We start from the raw sequence: 18,813 nt of genomic DNA, 5'->3' as shown, positions 1-18,813 counted from the left end.
AGGGGCAGTATTATAGTAGTTATATTCTTGTACATAGGAGCAGTATTATAGTAGTTATATTCTTGTACATAGGGGGCAGTATTATAGTAGTTATATTCTTGTACACAGGAGCAGTATTATAGTAGTTATATTCTTGTACATAGGGGCAGTATTATAGTAGTTATATTCCTGTACATAGGAGCAGTATTATAGTAGTTATATTCTTGTACATAGGGGGCAGTATTATAGTAGTTATATTCTTGTACATAGGTGCAGTATTATAGTAGTTATATTCTTGTACATAGGTGCAGTATTATAGTAGTTATATTCTTGTACATGGGGCAGTATTATAGTAGTTATATTCTTGTACATGGGGCAGTATTATAGTAGTTATATTCTTGTACATAGGAGCAGTATTATAGTAGTTATATTCTTTATATAGGAGCAGTATTATCGTAGTTATATTCTTGTACATAGGGGCAGTATTATAGTAGTGATATTCTTGTACATAGGAGCGGTATTATAGTAGTTATATTCTTGTACATAGGGGCAGTATTATAGTAGTTATATTCTTGTACATAGGGGCAGTATTATAGTAGTTATATTCTTGTACATAGGAGCAGTATTATAGTAGTTATATTTATATAGGAGCAGTATTATCGTAGTTATATTCTTGTACATAGGGGCAGTATTATAGTAGTTATATTCTTGTACATAGGGGCAGTATTATTGTAGTTATATTCTTGTACATAGGGGCGGTATTATAGTAGTTATATTCTTTATATAGGAGCAGTATTATAGTAGTTATATTCTTGTACATAGGGGCAGTATTATAGTAGTGATATTCTTGTACATAGGAGCGGTATTATAGTAGTTATATTCTTGTACATAGGGGCAGTATTATAGTAGTTATATTCTTGTACATAGGGGCAGTATTATAGTAGTTATATTCTTGTACATAGGAGCAGTATTATAGTAGTTATATTCTTGTACATAGGGGCAGTATTATAGTAGTGATATTCTTGTACATAGGAGCGGTATTATAGTAGTTATATTCTTGTACATAGGGGCAGTATTATAGTAGTTATATTCTTGTACATAGGAGCAGTATTATAGTAGTTATATTCTTGTACATAGGAGCAGTATTATAGTAGTTATATTTATATAGGAGCAGTATTATCGTAGTTATATTCTTGTACATAGGGGCAGTATTATAGTAGTTATATTCTTGTACATAGGGGCAGTATTATTGTAGTTATATTCTTGTACATAGGGGCGGTATTATAGTAGTTATATTCTTTATATAGGAGCAGTATTATAGTAGTTATATTCTTGTACATAGGGGCAGTATTATAGTAGTGATATTCTTGTACATAGGAGCGGTATTATAGTAGTTATATTCTTGTACATAGGGGCAGTATTATAGTAGTTATATTCTTGTACATAGGGGCAGTATTATAGTAGTTATATTCTTGTACATAGGGGCAGTATTATAGTAGTTATATTCTGTACATAGGAGCAGTATTATAGTAGTTATATTCTTTATATAGGAGCAGTATTATCGTAGTTATATTCTTGTACATAGGGGCAGTATTATAGTAGTGATATTCTTGTACATAGGAGCGGTATTATAGTAGTTATATTCTTGTACATAGGGGCAGTATTATAGTAGTTATATTCTTGTACATAGGGGCAGTATTATAGTAGTTATATTCTTGTACATAGGAGCAGTATTATAGTAGTTATATTCTTGTACATAGGAGCAGTATTATAGTAGTTATATTTATATAGGAGCAGTATTATCGTAGTTATATTCTTGTACATAGGGGCAGTATTATAGTAGTTATATTCTTGTACATAGGGGCAGTATTATTGTAGTTATATTCTTGTACATAGGGGCAGTATTATAGTAGTTATATTCTTGTACATAGGGGCAGTATTATAGTAGTTATATTCTTGTACATAGGGGGCAGTATTATAGTGGTTATATTCTTGTATATAGGGGCAGTATTATAGTAGTTATATTCTTTATATAGGAGCAGTATTATAGTAGTTATATTCTTGTACATAGGGGCAGTATTATAGTAGTTATATTCTTGTACATAGGGGCAGTATTATAGCAGTTATATTCTTGTACATAGGAGCAGTATTATAGTAGTTATAGTCTTGTACATAGGGGCAGTATTATAGTAGTTATATTCTTGTACATAGGGGCAGTATTATAGTAGTTATATTCTTGTACATAGGAGCAGTATTATAGTAGTTATATTCTTGTACATGGGGCAGTATTATAGTAGTTATATTCTTGTACATAGGAGCAGTATTATAGTAGTTATATTCTTGTACATAGGGGCAGTATTATAGGAGTTATATTCTTGTACATAGGAGCAGTATTATAGCAGTTATATTCTTGTGCTTAGGGGGCAGTATTACATTAGATATAGTTGGGGGGTGTTATTCATGATATCTTTATTTTCTGTTGTGATGAGCATTTTGACGTTATGTAGAGGTATCTGATAACATTTGTGGTGTGGATTTCTGCACCCAGGATGATTTGATCCCTGGTGTTTGGGGCGGTTTTCTGGTCCCCCTGTGGGTGCAGATCCCTCTTTCTCTCCCTGGATTATTTTTGGTGCTTGGTGCGATGCTCTGCAGTCAATTCAGGGACGTGTTTGTTTTGTTCAGTTTTTGCATGTGACATCATTTTGTGGTTTGAGGAACAAAGAACCGTGTAGACAGGTGCTCCCTCTCTTTCTCGCTCTTTCTCCCTCTTTCTCCCTCTTTCTCGCTCAGTCTTTCTCGCTCGCTCCTCTTCGCCGCCTCTTGTCATACATATATTATTGTTTTTGCGCTTTGTCATTGACTTGTGGTTTCCACTCATTGACCAGAGCACAAGATCTGGAGGCCGCCAGGCGTCTGCAGGAGGAAGCCGAGGGGAGGGAGGCCGCCGTCCTCACCCAGCTCCATGATTCGGCTTCCAAACAAGACGACTTGACCAGCCAGGTACTGCGTCTCCCCGTGTGCCGCCGGCACTGCCCCGCCGGGTGGAATGGACGTTGCGGTTTTTTTGTGGTTGTGAAGTTTTTGGCAATTGGAGTTGGGACGGGAAGTTATGCGGAAGTCGTCATTGCCCAACTCGCTGCTCTTCCTGTAGAATTGTTCTGAAGCTTGTTGTGCTATAATCTCTGGTATCTGCCAAACCTGTGAGATCCACAATGAACCGACCACAATGCTGCCAGTTGTACGGACGCTGCCATTGATTGTGGTTATTGAGGGTGGATGAAAACTAGAATATCTGGTGCAGCCCCTTGTATGGGGGATCTTAAGTAGGATGTCACCGTGCTCTGGTCCAACCTACCTGGGCCGTAGGAGGTCACCGTACTCTGGTCCAACCTTGCTGGGCCGTAGGAGGTCACCGTGCTCTGGGCCGTAGGAGGTCACTGTGCTCTGGTCCAACCCTCCTGGGCCGTAGGAGGTCACCGTGCTCTGGTCCAACCTTCCTGGGCCGTAGGTCACCGTGCTCTGGGCCGTAGGAAGGCACCGTGCTCTGGTCCAACCTTCCTGGGCGGTAGGAGGGCACCGTGCTCTGGGCCGTAGGAAGGCACCCTGCTCTGGTCCAACCTTCCTGGGCCGTAGGAGGTCACCGTACTCTGGTCCAACCTTCCTGGGCCGTAGGAGGTCACCGTGCTCTGGGCCGTAGGAGGTCACCGTGCTCTGGGCCGTAGGAGGGCACCATGCTCTGCTCCAACCCTCCTTGGCCGTAGGAGGTCACTGTGCTCTGGTCCAACCCTCCTGGGCCGTAGGAGGTCACCGTGCTCTGGTCCAACCTTCCCGGGCCGTAGGAGGGCACCGTGCTCTGGGCCGTAGGAAGGCACCCTGCTCTGGTCCAACCTTCCTGGGCCGTAGGAGGGCACCGTGCTCTGGTCCAACCTTCCTGGGCGGTAGGAGGGCACCGTGCTCTGGGCCGTAGGAAGGCACCGTGCTCTGGGCCGTAGGAAGGCACCCTGCTCTGGTCCAACCTTCCTGGGCCGTAGGAGGTCACCGTACTCTGGTCCAACCTTCCTGGGCCGTAGGAGGTCACCGTGCTCTGGGCCGTAGGAGGGCACCATGCTCTGCTCCAACCCTCCTTGGCCGTAGGAGGTCACTGTGCTCTGGTCCAACCCTCCTGGGCCGTAGGAGGTCACCGTGCTCTGGTCCAACCTTCCCGGGCCGTAGGAGGGCACCGTGCTCTGGGCCGTAGGAAGGCACCCTGCTCTGGTCCAACCTTCCTGGGCCGTAGGAGGGCACCATGCTCTGGTCCAACCTTCCTGGGCCGTAGGAGGTCACCTTGCTCTGGTCCAACCCTCCTGGGCCGTAGGAGGGCACCGTGCTCTGGTCCAACCCTCCTGGGCCGTAGGAGGTCACCGTGCTGTGGTCCCTCTTCCTGGGCCCTCAGAGGTCACTGTGCTGTGGTCCCCTCTCCTGGGCCATAGGGAGGCGTCGTGCTGTGGCCCTCTTGGCCCTTAGAGGGGCTCCATGCTCTGGCCCTTTTTCCTCGCTGTTGTATTGCACTCTTCTGTTCTGCATTTCTGCGCAGCCCTCTCCCCGATTGGCTGCAGACCAGGCACCGGCCCTGGCTTGTGGCTGCAGACTTGCTTCCTCTTTGTTATTGCTGTCTCCTGTCGCCCACAGATCGATGATTTGGAAATCTCTCTCCGCGCCGTGCGGTCAGAGTCAGAGGAGCTGCAGAGAGAGTTAGAAGAAGCCCGGAGGGAGCAGCAGGAGCTGCAGGCAGCGGTGCAGGGGTTAACTAGCGACCGCCGGAGCCGAGAGCAGGCGGGTGAGTGCGTGGGGCGCCCGGCGGGTGAGAGCGGGGGGCGCCCGGCGGGGTGCGTCCGTCGGGTGAGTGTGAGGCGTCCGGCGGGTGCGTGCGGGGCGAGTGCGTGCGGGGCGAGTGAGTGCGGGGGGCGTCCGGCGGGTGAGTGCGGGGGGCGTCCGTCGGGTGAGTGTGGGAGGCGTCCGGCGGGTGCGTGCGGGGCGAGTGCGTGCGTGGGGCGTCCGTCGGGTGAGTGCGTGGGGCGTCGGGCGGGTGAGTGCGGGGGGCGTCCGGCGGGTGAGTGCGGGGGGCGTCCGGCGGGTGAGTGCGGGGGGCGTCCGTCGGGTGAGTGTGGGAGGCGTCCGGCGGGTGCGTGCGGGGCGAGTGCGTGCGGGGGGCGTCCGTCGGGTGAGTGCGTGGGGCGTCGGGCGGGTGAGTGCGGGGGGCACCCGGAGGAATGAGCCCGGAGAGCAGTTTACTTCTAGTCACCGTCTGTCGTCTCCTTGGACGGCGAATCGCAAATTGAAGCTCAAATTGTTGAACTTTTGCAGAATTTCCGATCTAGATAAATTTTTTGTTCTTTCCCTCAGTTTCATCATTTATATTTTCTGTCATTTTACTTTTCTGTTTTCGGATCTGATTCGTCATTTCTTTCTCTTCTTGCTACTTCCAGTTTCTGCTCGCTGTGAGACGATAAATCTGCTGCCGGGCCGGACACTGGATCATCAGGTAGATCCCGATCTGATCGCAATAATCTGCAGAATTTTTTATGAAAACTTTCTTTATATTTTTGCATTTTTCTCTTCTACAAATTTGATTTAAGAATTTTAAACTAGTGTCGTGAATGTGCAGTGGACTGCGGTGCCTCCCGTGGTGGGCTGCGGTGCCTCCCGTGGTGGCTCCCGTGGTGGGCTGTGGTGGCTCCCGTGGTGGGCTGCGGTGGCTCCTGCGGTGGCTCCCGTGGTGGGCTGCGGTGGCTCCCGTGGTGGGCTGCGGTGGCTCCTGTGGTGGGCTGCGGTGCCTCTTGTGGTGGCTCCCGTGGTGGGCTGCGGTGGCTGCCGTGGTGGGCTGCGGTGCCTCTTGTGGTGCCTCCCGTGGTGGACTGCGGTGCCTCCCGTGGTGGGCTGTGGTGGTTCCCGTGGTGGGCTGCGGTGGCTCCTGTGGTGGCTCCCGTAGTGGGCTGCGGTGCCTCTTGTGGTGGCTCCCGTGGTGGGCTGCGGTGGCTCCCGTGGTGGGCTGCGGTGGCTCCTGTGGTGGGCTGCGGTGCCTCTTGTGGTGGCTCCCGTGGTGGGCTGCGGTGGCTGCCGTGGTGGGCTGCGGTGCCTCTTGTGGTGCCTCCCGTGGTGGGCTGCGGTGGCTCCTGTGGTGGGCTGTGGGTTGGTTGCCGCCCTGGTTTTCTCACACTTAGTACCAGTACCCTGGATGTCCTGATTCTTCACACTGGAGTCGGACCCCCCGTGCGTGGACTAGCGGTGGGTGTGGAGTTGCGGGGTCTCACTATAAACAGTCGTCTCTCCCAGTAAACCAGTCTGTGCAGGATCCACCCCAGTAAGGCTTCTTTGCAGACTGGTGACTTGCACAGCCTGGAACAGCTGCGATAGGATCCTGGGGGCGCAGGGGTCCTCCCGCCCAGACCTGAGATTATGGGGGAGTCCGCAGGATAAATATTTGTGGATTATACAAACTCTTCTCCTCCAGACAAGTTCCATCCGAGAGGAGGTCGGTGCCCGAGAATCCAGCTGCATCTGCGGACGTCTCCAGACGGCACCCGGGGAGGAGGCGCAGCTCGGATACGCACCGTCATCAGGTAACCGGAGGCTGAGATGCATCTGGGTCACTATAAAAGCTTGTCCCCCTTCTACCACCTCTGCCGGATCCCCTCTCCTTGGATCTACTACTCCTTTAGCAGATGTGGGATTATTTTACAATGGATCCAGATGATGGGGGGGAGTAATCTTGTCTGCTGATCCCCCATCGGGGCACCAAATCCATGTCTGCCTGTGATTGGCTGTCAGGGAGGAGAGGAGCCTCTGGTGACGCCCCCTAAGGGCAAATATGGCTGAGTGCAGCTAATTTCCCTCTATAGACCCCAGTCCGTGGCCCCTGTACCTGCGTCCCCCAGAGGATGTATACTTTATATATCTATAGACCCCAGTCTGTGGCCCCTGTACCTGCGTCCCCCAGAGGATGTATACTTTATATATCCATAGACCCCAGTCTGTGGCCCCTGTACCTGCGTCCCCCAGAGGATGTATACTTTATATATCTATAGACCCCAGTCTGTGGGCCCCTGTACCTGCGTCCCCCAGAGGATGTATACTTTATATATCTATAGACCCCAGTCCGTGGCCCCTGTACCTGCGTCCCCCAGAGGATGTATACTTTATATATCTATAGACCCCAGTCTGTGGCCCCTGTACCTGCGTCCCCCAGAGGATGTATACTTTATATATCTGTAGACCCCAGTCCGTGGCCCCTGTACCTGCGTCCCCCAGAGGATGTATACTTTATATATCTATAGACCCCTATGGACCCCAGTCCGTGGCCCCTGTACCTGCGTCCCCCAGAGGATGAATACTTTATATATCCATAGACCCCAGTCCGTGGCCCCTGTACCTGCGTCCCCCAGAGGATATATACTTTATATATCCATAGACCCCAGTCTGTGGCCCCTGTACCTGCGTCCCCCAGAGGATGTATACTTTATATATCTATAGACCCCTATAGACCCCAGTCCGTGGCCCCTGTAGCTGCGTCCCCCAGAGGATGTATACTTTATATATCTGTAGATCCCAGTCTGTGGCCCCTGTACCTGCGTCCCCCAGAGGATGTATACTTTATATATCCATAGATCCCAGTCTGTGGCCCCTGTACCTGCGTCCCCCAGAGGATGTATACTTTATATATCCATAGACCCCAGTCCGTGGCCCCTGTACCTGCGTCCCCCAGAGGATGTATACTTTATATATCCATAGACCCCAGTCTGTGGCCCCTGTACCTGCGTCCCCCAGAGGATGTATACTTTATATATCCATAGACCCCAGTCCGTGGCCCCTGTACCTGCGTCCCCCAGAGGATGTATACTTTATATATCTGTAGATCCCAGTCCGTGGCCCCTGTACCTGCGTCCCCCAGAGGATGTATACTTTATATATCTATAGACCCCAGTCTGTGGCCCCTGTACCTGCGTCCCCCAGAGGATGTATACTTTATATATCCATAGACCCCAGTCCGTGGCCCCTGTACCTGCGTCCCCCAGAGGATGTATACTTTATATATCTGTAGACCCCAGTCCGTGGCCCCTGTACCTGCGTCCCCCAGAGGATGTATACTTTATATATCTATAGACCCCAGTCTGTGGCCCCTGTACCTGCGTCCCCCAGAGGATGTATACTTTATATATCTGTAGACCCCAGTCTGTGGCTCCTGTACCTGCGTCCCCCAGAGGATGTATACTTTATATATCCATAGACCCCAGTCTGTGGCCCCTGTACCTGCGTCCCCCAGAGGATGTATACTTTATATATCTATAGACCCCAGTCCGTGGCCCCTGTACCTGTGTCCCCCAGAGGATGTATACTTTATATATCTATAGACCCCAGTCTGTGGCCCCTGTACCTGCGTCCCCCAGAGGATGTATACTTTATATATCTATAGACCCCAGTCTGTGGCCCCTGTACCTGTGTCCCCCAGAGGATGTATACTTTATATATCCATAGACCCCAGTCTGTGGCCCCTGTACCTGCGTCCCCCAGAGGATATATACTTTATATATCCATAGATCCCAGTCTGTGGCCCCTGTACCTGCGTCCCCCAGAGGATGTATACTTTATATATCTATAGACCCCAGTCTGTGGCCCCTGTAGCTGCGTCCCCCAGAGGATGTATACTTTATATATCTATAGACCCCAGTCTGTGGCCCCTGTACCTGCGTCCCCCAGAGGATGTATACTTTATATATCTATAGACCCCAGTCCGTGGCCCCTGTACCTGCGTCCCCCAGAGGATGTATACTTTATATATCTATAGACCCCAGTCTGTGTCCCCTGTACCTGCGTCCCCCAGAGGATGTATACTTTATATATCTGTAGATCCCAGTCCGTGGCCCCTGTACCTGCGTCCCCCAGAGGATGTATACTTTATATATCTATAGACCCCAGTCCGTGGCCCCTGTACCTGCGTCCCCCAGAGGATGTATACTTTATATATCTATAGACCCCAGTCCGTGGCTCCTGTACCTGCGTCCCCCAGAGGATGTATACTTTATATATCTATAGACCCCGTCTGTGGCCCCTGTACCTGCGTCCCCCAGAGGATGTATACTTTATATATCCATAGACCCCAGTCTGTGGCCCCTGTACCTGCGTCCCCCAGAGGATGTATACTTTATATATCTATAGATCCCAGTCCGTGGCCCCTGTACCTGCGTCCCCCAGAGGATGTATACTTTATATATCTATAGACCCCAGTCTGTGGCCCCTGTACCTGTGTCCCCCAGAGGATATATACTTTATATATCTGTAGACCCCAGTCTGTGGTCCCTGTACCTGCGTCCCCCAGAGGATGTATACTTTATATATCTATAGACCCCAGTCCGTGGCCCCTGTAGCTGCGTCCCCCAGAGGATGTATACTTTATATATCTATAGACCCCAGTCCGTGGCCCCTGTAGCTGCGTCCCCCAGAGGATGTATACTTTATATATCTGTAGACCCCAGTCCGTGGCCCCTGTACCTGCGTCCCCCAGAGGATGTATACTTTATATATCTATAGACCCCAGTCCGTGGCCCCTGTAGCTGCGTCCCCCAGAGGATGTATACTTTATATATCTGTAGACCCCAGTCCGTGGCCCCTGTACCTGCGTCCCCCAGAGGATGTATACTTTATATATCTATAGACCCCAGTCCGTGGCCCCTGTAGCTGCGTCCCCCAGAGGATGTATACTTTATATATCTGTAGACCCCAGTCCGTGGCCCCTGTACCTGCGTCCCCCAGAGGATGTATACTTTATATATCCATAGACCCCAGTCCGTGGCCCCTGTACCTGCGTCCCCCAGAAGATGTATATTTTATATATCTGTAGACCCCAGTCCGTGGCCCCTGTACCTGCGTCCCCCAGAGGATGTATACTTTATATATCCATAGACCCCAGTCTGTGGCCCCTGTACCTGCGTCCCCCAGAGGATGTATACTTTATATATCTATAGATCCCAGTCCGTGGCCCCTGTACCTGCGTCCCCCAGAGGATGTATACTTTATATATCTATAGACCCCAGTCCGTGGCCCCTGTAGCTGCGTCCCCCAGAGGATATATACTTTATATATCTATAGACCCCAGTCTGTGGCCCCTGTACCTGCGTCCCCCAGCGGATGTATACTTTATATATCTGTAGACCCCAGTCTGTGGCCCCTGTACCTGCGTCCCCCAGAGGATGTATACTTTATATATCCATAGACCCCAGTCCGTGGCCCCTGTACCTGCGTCCCCCAGAGGATGTATACTTTATATATCTATAGACCCCAGTCCGTGGCCCCTGTAGCTGCGTCCCCCAGAGGATATATACTTTATATATCTATAGACCCCAGTCTGTGGCCCCTGTACCTGCGTCCCCCAGCGGATGTATACTTTATATATCTGTAGACCCCAGTCTGTGGCCCCTGTACCTGCGTCCCCCAGAGGATGTATACTTTATATATCTATAGACCCCAGTCCGTGGCCCCTGTACCTGCGTCCCCCAGAGGATGTATACTTTATATATCTGTAGATCCCAGTCCGTGGCCCCTGTACCTGCGTCCCCCAGAGGATGTATACTTTATATATCTATAGACCCCAGTCCGTGGCCCCTGTACCTGCGTCCCCCAGAGGATGTATACTTTATATATCTATAGACCCCAGTCTGTGGCCCCTGTACCTGCGTCCCCCAGCGGATGTATACTTTATATATCTGTAGACCCCAGTCTGTGGCCCCTGTACCTGCGTCCCCCAGAGGATGTATACTTTATATATCCATAGACCCCAGTCTGTGGCCCCTGTACCTGCGTCCCCCAGAGGATGTATACTTTATATATCTATAGACCCCAGTCCGTGGCCCCTGTACCTGTGTCCCCCAGAGGATGTATACTTTATATATCTGTAGACCCCAGTCCGTGGCCCCTGTACCTGCGTCCCCCAGAGGATGTATACTTTATATATCCATAGACCCCAGTCCGTGGCCCCTGTACCTGCGTCCCCCAGAGGATGTATACTTTATATATCCATAGACCCCAGTCCGTGGCCCCTGTACCTGCGTCCCCCAGAGGATATATACTTTATATATCTATAGACCCCAGTCCGTGGCCCCTGTACCTGCGTCTCCCAGAGGATGTATACTTTATATATCTATAGACCCCAGTCTGTGGCCCCTGTAGCTGCGTCCCCCAGAGGATGTATACTTTATATATCCATAGACCCCAGTCTGTGGCCCCTGTACCTGCGTCCCCCAGAGGATGTATACTTTATATATCTATAGACCCCAGTCCGTGGCCCCTGTACCTGCGTCCCCCAGAGGATGTATACTTTATATATATATCCATAGACCCCAGTCCGTGGCCCCTGTACCTGCGTCCCCCAGAAGATGTATATTTTATATATCTGTAGACCCCAGTCCGTGGCCCCTGTACCTGCGTCCCCCAGAGGATGTATACTTTATATATCCATAGACCCCAGTCCGTGGCCCCTGTACCTGCGTCCCCCAGAGGATGTATACTTTATATATCTATAGACCCCAGTCTGTGGCCCCTGTACCTGCGTCCCCCAGAGGATGTATACTTTATATATCTGTAGACCCCAGTCTGTGGTCCTGTACCTGCGTCCCCCAGAGGATGTATACTTTATATATCTGTAGACCCCAGTCCGTGGCCCCTGTACCTGCGTCCCCCAGAGGATGTATACTTTATATATCTATAGACCCCAGTCCGTGGCCCCTGTACCTGCGTCCCCCAGAGGATGTATACTTTATATATCCATAGACCCCAGTCTGTGGCCCCTGTACCTGCGTCCCCCAGAAGATGTATATTTTATATATCTGTAGACCCCAGTCCGTGGCCCCTGTACCTGCGTCCCCCAGAGGATGTATACTTTATATATCCATAGACCCCAGTCCGTGGCCCCTGTACCTGCGTCCCCCAGAAGATGTATATTTTATATATCTGTAGACCCCAGTCCGTGGCCCCTGTACCTGCGTCCCCCAGAGGATGTATACTTTATATATCCATAGACCCCAGTCCGTGGCCCCTGTAGCTGCGTCCCCCAGAGGATGTATACTTTATATATCCATAGATCCCAGTCCGTGGCCCCTGTAGCTGCGTCCCCCAGAGGATGTATACTTTATATATCTATAGACCCCAGTCCGTGGCCCCTGTACCTGCGTCCCCCAGAGGATGTATACTTTATATATCTATAGACTTTAGTCTGTGGCCCCTGTACCTGCGTCCCCCAGAGGATGTATACTTTATATATCCATAGACCCCAGTCTGTGGCCCCTGTACCTGCGTCCCCCAGAGGATGTATACTTTATATATCTATAGACCCCAGTCTGTGGCCCCTGTACCTGCGTCCCCCAGAGGATGTATACTTTATATATCTATAGACCCCAGTCTGTGGCCCCTGTACCTGCGTCCCCCAGAGGATGTATACTTTATATATCTATAGACCCCAGTCTGTGGTCCCTGTACCTGCGTCCCCCAGAGGATGTATACTTTATATATCTATATCTGCCCCACAGAGATTTTGGGGGGCTGCAGGGAGACCCGTTGTCCTATATAGGGTCACTGCTTACTCGCAATTCCCTGGGAAGGGTGCGGTGGATTTAGATCTTATTTTTGAGCCTTTTTAACCCTTCAGTCTCAGCTTTATAGTTGTTAATCCCCTTTTCAGATGCGCCGGAGCGGGGGCCGCAAGCGCCAAATTACCTGGCAACCGCAGATCGGCAGAAACCCGACCCCGGAGCCGAGGACAAAGAGCCGGGCGACTGTGCAGCGTCAGAAGAAGCGTCACTGATCCCTGGGCGGTGAGCGCGGCCTTGTCCCGGGGCGGATGGTGGGGAGCGGCGGCCCCTGGTACACGTGGGCACTGGAAGTTGTAAGATGTTACTGACCCCTGGGAGCGGCGCTGAAAAGGGCGACGGCGTGTAATGTCCGCTCCTGTCTGCCCGACTTACCTTACTGCGGACCATTGGCCCCTGGGGCCCCTCCATTATGTGCCATTAATACCAGCGGGACAGAAGTGGCGCCAGTGATAATCTCGCCCCGTAAGTGAATATTTGGGGGAAGAGCTGGAACCGGCGGTCACGGCGGTGTAGATAATGGCGCGGCCTGTGGTTAATACCCCGCCGGACCCTGCAGTGACGCCCGGGGGGATTTGAATATCTCCTTCTCCGGGCGCTGGACACATGCAGAGCTCGGCAGCCGATCCCGCCGTGTGGAAAGAATGAGGAGATGAACAAATCGGGTGGAAACGTTCCCGGGACGCGTGTGATGGCCGATGTGACCATATAGAGCGGAGCACCGGGGGGTCGGCACGGAGGGGCCACCGCCGGACACAGAACGCACAAGGGTCCCAAGCTTTAACCCCTTACTTCACCTGTCACACTCATTATTTTCACTTTTTACCATTCTTAAAAATCTCCGCTTGCTGTCCGTGAACGGATTACTCCGAGATCTCACAGCGGATCGGTTGTCACAAATGTATCTAATCTAATAATGATACATTTCACCTGCACTGACACATTGTAACAAACACTCAGCTGTGAGACGGACAAGATTCTAGTCACTGACAGCAAGCAGACCTCTTTAAAGATAGGGAATTAGATCTTCATCTATGGAACGGTTACAGAACTTTCCGCTATACAGAGAAGACGCTTCATGTGCTCCCGGGACCCCTGTACAGGCTTCTCGGGGGTCCGCTGGACACGCTGGGGCTACACTTGTATCTCGGAGCCGCTTTATTGCAACGTCTTTAGCCACAGTTTATGTTCAGCTTCGCAGTCGTATGATTGGAAAAAAACAAATATAAAGTGGAATCGGCGAGAGATGAAAAAGTGAGGAGCAAATACAGTGCCTACAAGTAGTATTCAACCCCCTGCAGATTTAGCAGGTTTAATAAGATGCAAATAAGTTAGAGCCTTCAAACTTCAAACAAGAGCAGGATTTATTAACACATGCATAAATCTTACAAACCAAAAAGTTTTGTTGCCCAGTTAAATTTTTATAAATTTTAAACATAAAAGTGTGGGTCAATTATTATTCAACCCCTAGGTTTAATATTTTGTGGAATAACCTTTGTTTGCAATTACAGCTAATAAACGTCTTTTATAAGACCTGATCAGGCCGGCACAGGTCTCTGGAGTTATCTTGGCCCACTCCTCCATGCAGATCTTCTCCAAGTTATCTAGGTTCTTTGGGTGTCTCATGTGGACTTTAATCTTGAGCTCCTTCCACCAGTTTTCAATTGGGTTAAGGTCAGGAGACTGACTAGGCCACTGCAACACCTTGATTTTTTGCCTCTTGAACCAGGCCTTGGTTTTCTTGGCTGTGTGCTTTGGGTCGTTGTCTTGTTTGAAGATGAAATGACGACCAATCTTAAGATCCTTGATGGAGGAGCGGAGGTTCTTGGCCAAAATCTCCAGGTAGGCCGTGCTATCCATCTTCCCATGGATGCGGACCAGATGGCCAGGCCCCTTGGCTGAGAAACAGCCCCACAGCATGATGCTGCCACCACCATGCTTGACTGTAAGGATGGTATTCTTGGGATCGTATGCAGTGCCATCCAGTCTCCAAACGTCACGTGTGTGGTTGGCACCAAAGATCTCGATCTTGGTCTCATCAGACCAGAGAACCTTGAACCAGTCAGTCTCAGAGTCCTCCAAGTGATCATGAGCAAACTGTAGACGAGCCTTGACATGACGCTTTGAAAGTAAAGGTACCTTACGGGCTCGTCTGGAACGGAGACCATTGCGGTGGAGTACGTTACTTATGGTATTGACTGAAACCAATGTCCCCACTGCCATGAGATCTTCCCGGAGCTCCTTCCTTGTTGTCCTTGGGTTAGCCTTGACTCTTCGGACAAGCCTGGCCTCGGCACGGGAGGAAACTTTCAAAGGCTGTCCAGGCCGTGGAAGGCTAACAGTAGTTCCATAAGCCTTCCACTTCCAGATGATGCTCCCAACAGTGGAGACAGGTAGGCCCAACTCCTTGGAAAGGGTTTTGTACCCCTTGCCAGCCTTGTGACCCTCCATGATCTTGTCTCTGATGGCCTTGGAATGCTCCTTTGTCTTTCCCATGTTGACCATGTATGAGTGCTGTTCACAAGTTTGGGGAGGGTCTTAAATAGTCAGAAAAGGCTGGAAAAAGAGATAATTAATCCAAACATGTGAAGCTCATTGTTCTTTGTGCCTGAACTACTTCTTAATACTTTAGGGGAACCAAACAGAATTCTGGGGGGTTGAGGGGTTGAATAATAAATGACCCTCTGAAAGAACTTTTCACAATTTAAAAAACAAACAAACAAAGAAATAACATTCTTTTTTGCTGCAGTGCATTTCACACTTCCAGGCTGATCTACAGTCCAAATGTCACAATGCCAAGTTAATTCCAAATGTGTAAACCTGCCAAATCTGCAGGGGGTTGAATACTACTTGTAGGCACCACTGTAAGTTATAACTGAGTCGGAGCGTAATAAGACGAGCGGCTGAAGGTCACAAGGCGGCGAAGTCAGGACTAAAGACGGGACCAGAAAAGTGTAAAAATCTCTAATTACTGCCCGGTCACAGCGATAAACTGTGCAGCCACCAGTAATGGCTGATAACAGCAAGTAATAGAGACTGGGAGGATAAAACCCAATCAAATAATGTTATAACTTGTATATTTCTGTCCATGTTTAGGCCGATATTAACAACTACTGGAGTCCAGACAGATGAAGAGATTGTTAAAGGATCAGAGATGGAAAAAGCGTTCTCAAAGGTAAGAAACAGATATTAACTACTATAATACTGCCCCTATGTACAAGAATATAACTACTATAATACTGCCCCTATGTACAAGAATATAACTACTATAATACTGCCCCTATGTACAAGAATATAACTACTATAATACTGCCCCTATGTACAAGAATATAACTACTATAATACTGCTCCTATATACAAGAATATAACTACTATAATACTGCCCCTATGTACAAGAATATAACTACTATAATACTGCTCCTATGTACAAGAATATAACTACTATAATACTGCTCCTATGTACAAGAATATAACTACTATAATACTGCTCCCTATGTACAAGAATATAACTACTATAATACTGCCCCTATGTACAAGAACATAACTATTATAATACTGCCCCTATGTACAGAATATAACTACTATAATACTGCTCCTATGTACAAGAATATAACTACTATAATACTGCTCCTATGTACAAGAATATAACTACTATAATACTGCCCCTATGTACAAGAATATAACTACTATAATACTGCTCCTATGTACAAGAATATAACTACTATAATACTGCTCCTATGTACAAGAATATAACTACTATAATACTGCCCCTATGTACAAGAATATAACTACTATAATACTGCTCCTATGTACAAGAATATAACTACTATAATACTGCCCCTATGTACAGAATATAACTACTATAATACTGCTGCTATGTACAAGAATATAACTACTATAATACTGCTCCTATGTACAAGAATATAACTACTATAATACTGCCCCTATGTACAAGAATATAACTACTATAATACTGCTCCTATGTACAAGAATATAACTACTATAATACTGCTCCTATGTACAAGAATATAACTACTATAATACTGCCCCTATGTACAAGAATATAACTACTATAATACTGCTCCTATGTAGAAGAATATAACTACTATAATACTGCTGCTATGTACAAGAATATAACTACAATAATACTGCTCCTATGTAGAAGAATATAACTACTATAATGCTGCCCCTATGTACAAGAATATAACTACTATAATACTGCCCCTATATACAATAATATAACTGCTATAATACTGCTCCTATGTACAAGAATATAACTACTATAATACTGCTCCTATGTACAAGAATATAACTACTATAATACTGCCCCTATGTACAAGAATATAACTACTATAATACTGCTCCTATGTACAAGAATATAACTACTATAATACTCCTCCTATGTACAAGAATATAACTACTATAATACTGCTCCTATGTACAGGAATATAACTACTATAATACTGCTCCTATGTACAAGAATATAACTACTATAATACTGCTCCTATGTACAGGAATATAACTACTATAATACTGCTCCTATGTACAGGAATATAACTACTATAATACTGCTCCTATGTACAAGAATATAACTACTATAATACTGCCCCTATGTACAAGAATATAACTACTATAATACTGCTCCTATGTACAAGAATATAACTACTATAATACTGCCCCTATGTACAAGAATATAACTACAATAATACTGCTCCTATGTACAAGAATATAACTACTATAATACTGCTCCTATGTACAAGACTATAACTACTATAATACTGCCCCTATGTACAATAATATAACTACTATAATACTGCCCCCTATGTACAAGAATATAACTACTATAATACTGCCCCTATGTACAGAATATAACTACTATAATACTGCTGCTATGTATAGTAACAGGTCACTGATCTCTGATATTTGTGATGTGACTTGCTGGCATTGATCTGTTTTGGCCATTGATTCCTACTTTCTTGTGACCTCCCCGCTCCTGTTTACAGTCCCAGAAGCCTCAGTGTATTGCGGTTTTATTTCTCAAACTGTATCTACACTGTGTTCCAAATTATTATGCACAAAGAGTTTAGGAGTGATAAGGTTAGAATTTTTTTGTTTGTCATTTAAACTCATTGATGGTGATGTGTGTCAGGGCTCTTTATAATCACTGAAAGCAATTGCAGATACCTGTGCACATTAGTTTGGCCGGTGTGTGCAAATAAAGGCAAGACTACTTAAGAAGGCTGTTCCACATTATTAAGCAGCCGACATTTTTTGCCAAAATGGGAAATAAAAAGGATGTGTTGGCTGCTGAGAAGCAACAAATTGTGGAGTATTTAGGTCAAGGCATGACTACAATCAACATTGCCAAGACACTTCATCGTGATCATCGCACAATCAAGAAGTATGTAGCTGATTCCCAGCACACACGTGTGCGTGCTGATAAGGAAGAATTGAGGACTCTTTCCAACAGGCAATTGCATAAGGTTAAAAGAGCAGCTGCAAAATGCTTTGTCATAGCAGCAGACAAGTTTTTAAAGCTGCTGGTGCCTCCAACGTCCCCAGAACAACAAGATGCAGGGTCCTTCAGAGGTTTGCAGCTGTGCGTAAACTATCCTGTCGACCACCTCTATCTACTGCACACAAGCAGAAACGGCTCCAGTGGGCCAAACGATACATGAAGACTGACTTCCAAACTGTTTTGTTCACCGATGAGTGCCGTGCAACGCTCGATGGTCCAGATGGATGGAGTGGAGGATGGCTGGTTGATGGACACCCCATGAAAACACGGCTAAGGCGCCAACAAGGAGGAGGTGGAGTAATGTTTTGGGCTGGTATCATGGGGAGAGAGATTGTCAGCCCCTGATCCCTGAAGGGGTAAAGATGAACTCCATAATCTATGTGGAGTTTCTAAAACAACACTTCCTGCCATGGTTCAAGAGGAAGAACCGTGCTTTCCGCAGCAAGATCATTTTCATGCATGATAATGCACCGTCTCATGCTGCAAAAAAACACATCTGCATCTCTGGCTGCTATGGGCATAAAAGAGGACAAACTTATGGTGTGGCCACCATCTTCCCCTGACCTCAACCCCAGTGAGAACCTCTGGAGCATCATCAAAAGGAGTGCCTATGATGGCGGGAGGCAGCTCACATCTAAGCAACAGCTCGCGGAGAGGATTCTGTCCACATGCAAAACAATTGGAGCAGAAACCATCCAA

At 47.8% G+C, this 18,813-nt stretch overlaps 1 protein-coding gene across 2 annotated transcripts in view; it reads left to right on the top strand.

Moving 5' to 3' along the window:
* Positions 1-18,813, top strand: part of IRAG2 (inositol 1,4,5-triphosphate receptor associated 2) — a 101,272-nt gene that overhangs the window by 67,383 nt on the left and 15,076 nt on the right. For both annotated transcript variants that reach the window (XM_077267189.1, XM_077267188.1), the window contains exons 18-23: positions 2,868-2,982; positions 4,651-4,798; positions 5,448-5,503; positions 6,473-6,581; positions 12,689-12,821; positions 15,693-15,771. In XM_077267189.1, the coding sequence (XP_077123304.1) occupies positions 2,868-2,982; positions 4,651-4,798; positions 5,448-5,503; positions 6,473-6,581; positions 12,689-12,821; positions 15,693-15,771 (640 nt within the window). The remainder of the gene's footprint in view (positions 1-2,867; positions 2,983-4,650; positions 4,799-5,447; positions 5,504-6,472; positions 6,582-12,688; positions 12,822-15,692; positions 15,772-18,813) is intronic.

The sequence above is a fragment of the Ranitomeya variabilis genome, chromosome 5 (genome assembly GCF_051348905.1).
Source record: "Ranitomeya variabilis isolate aRanVar5 chromosome 5, aRanVar5.hap1, whole genome shotgun sequence".
In the NCBI taxonomy this organism is placed as follows: domain Eukaryota; kingdom Metazoa; phylum Chordata; class Amphibia; order Anura; family Dendrobatidae; genus Ranitomeya; species Ranitomeya variabilis.
The sequence above is the reverse complement of the archived record's forward strand: the minus strand, read 5'-3'. Positions and strand labels throughout refer to the sequence as shown.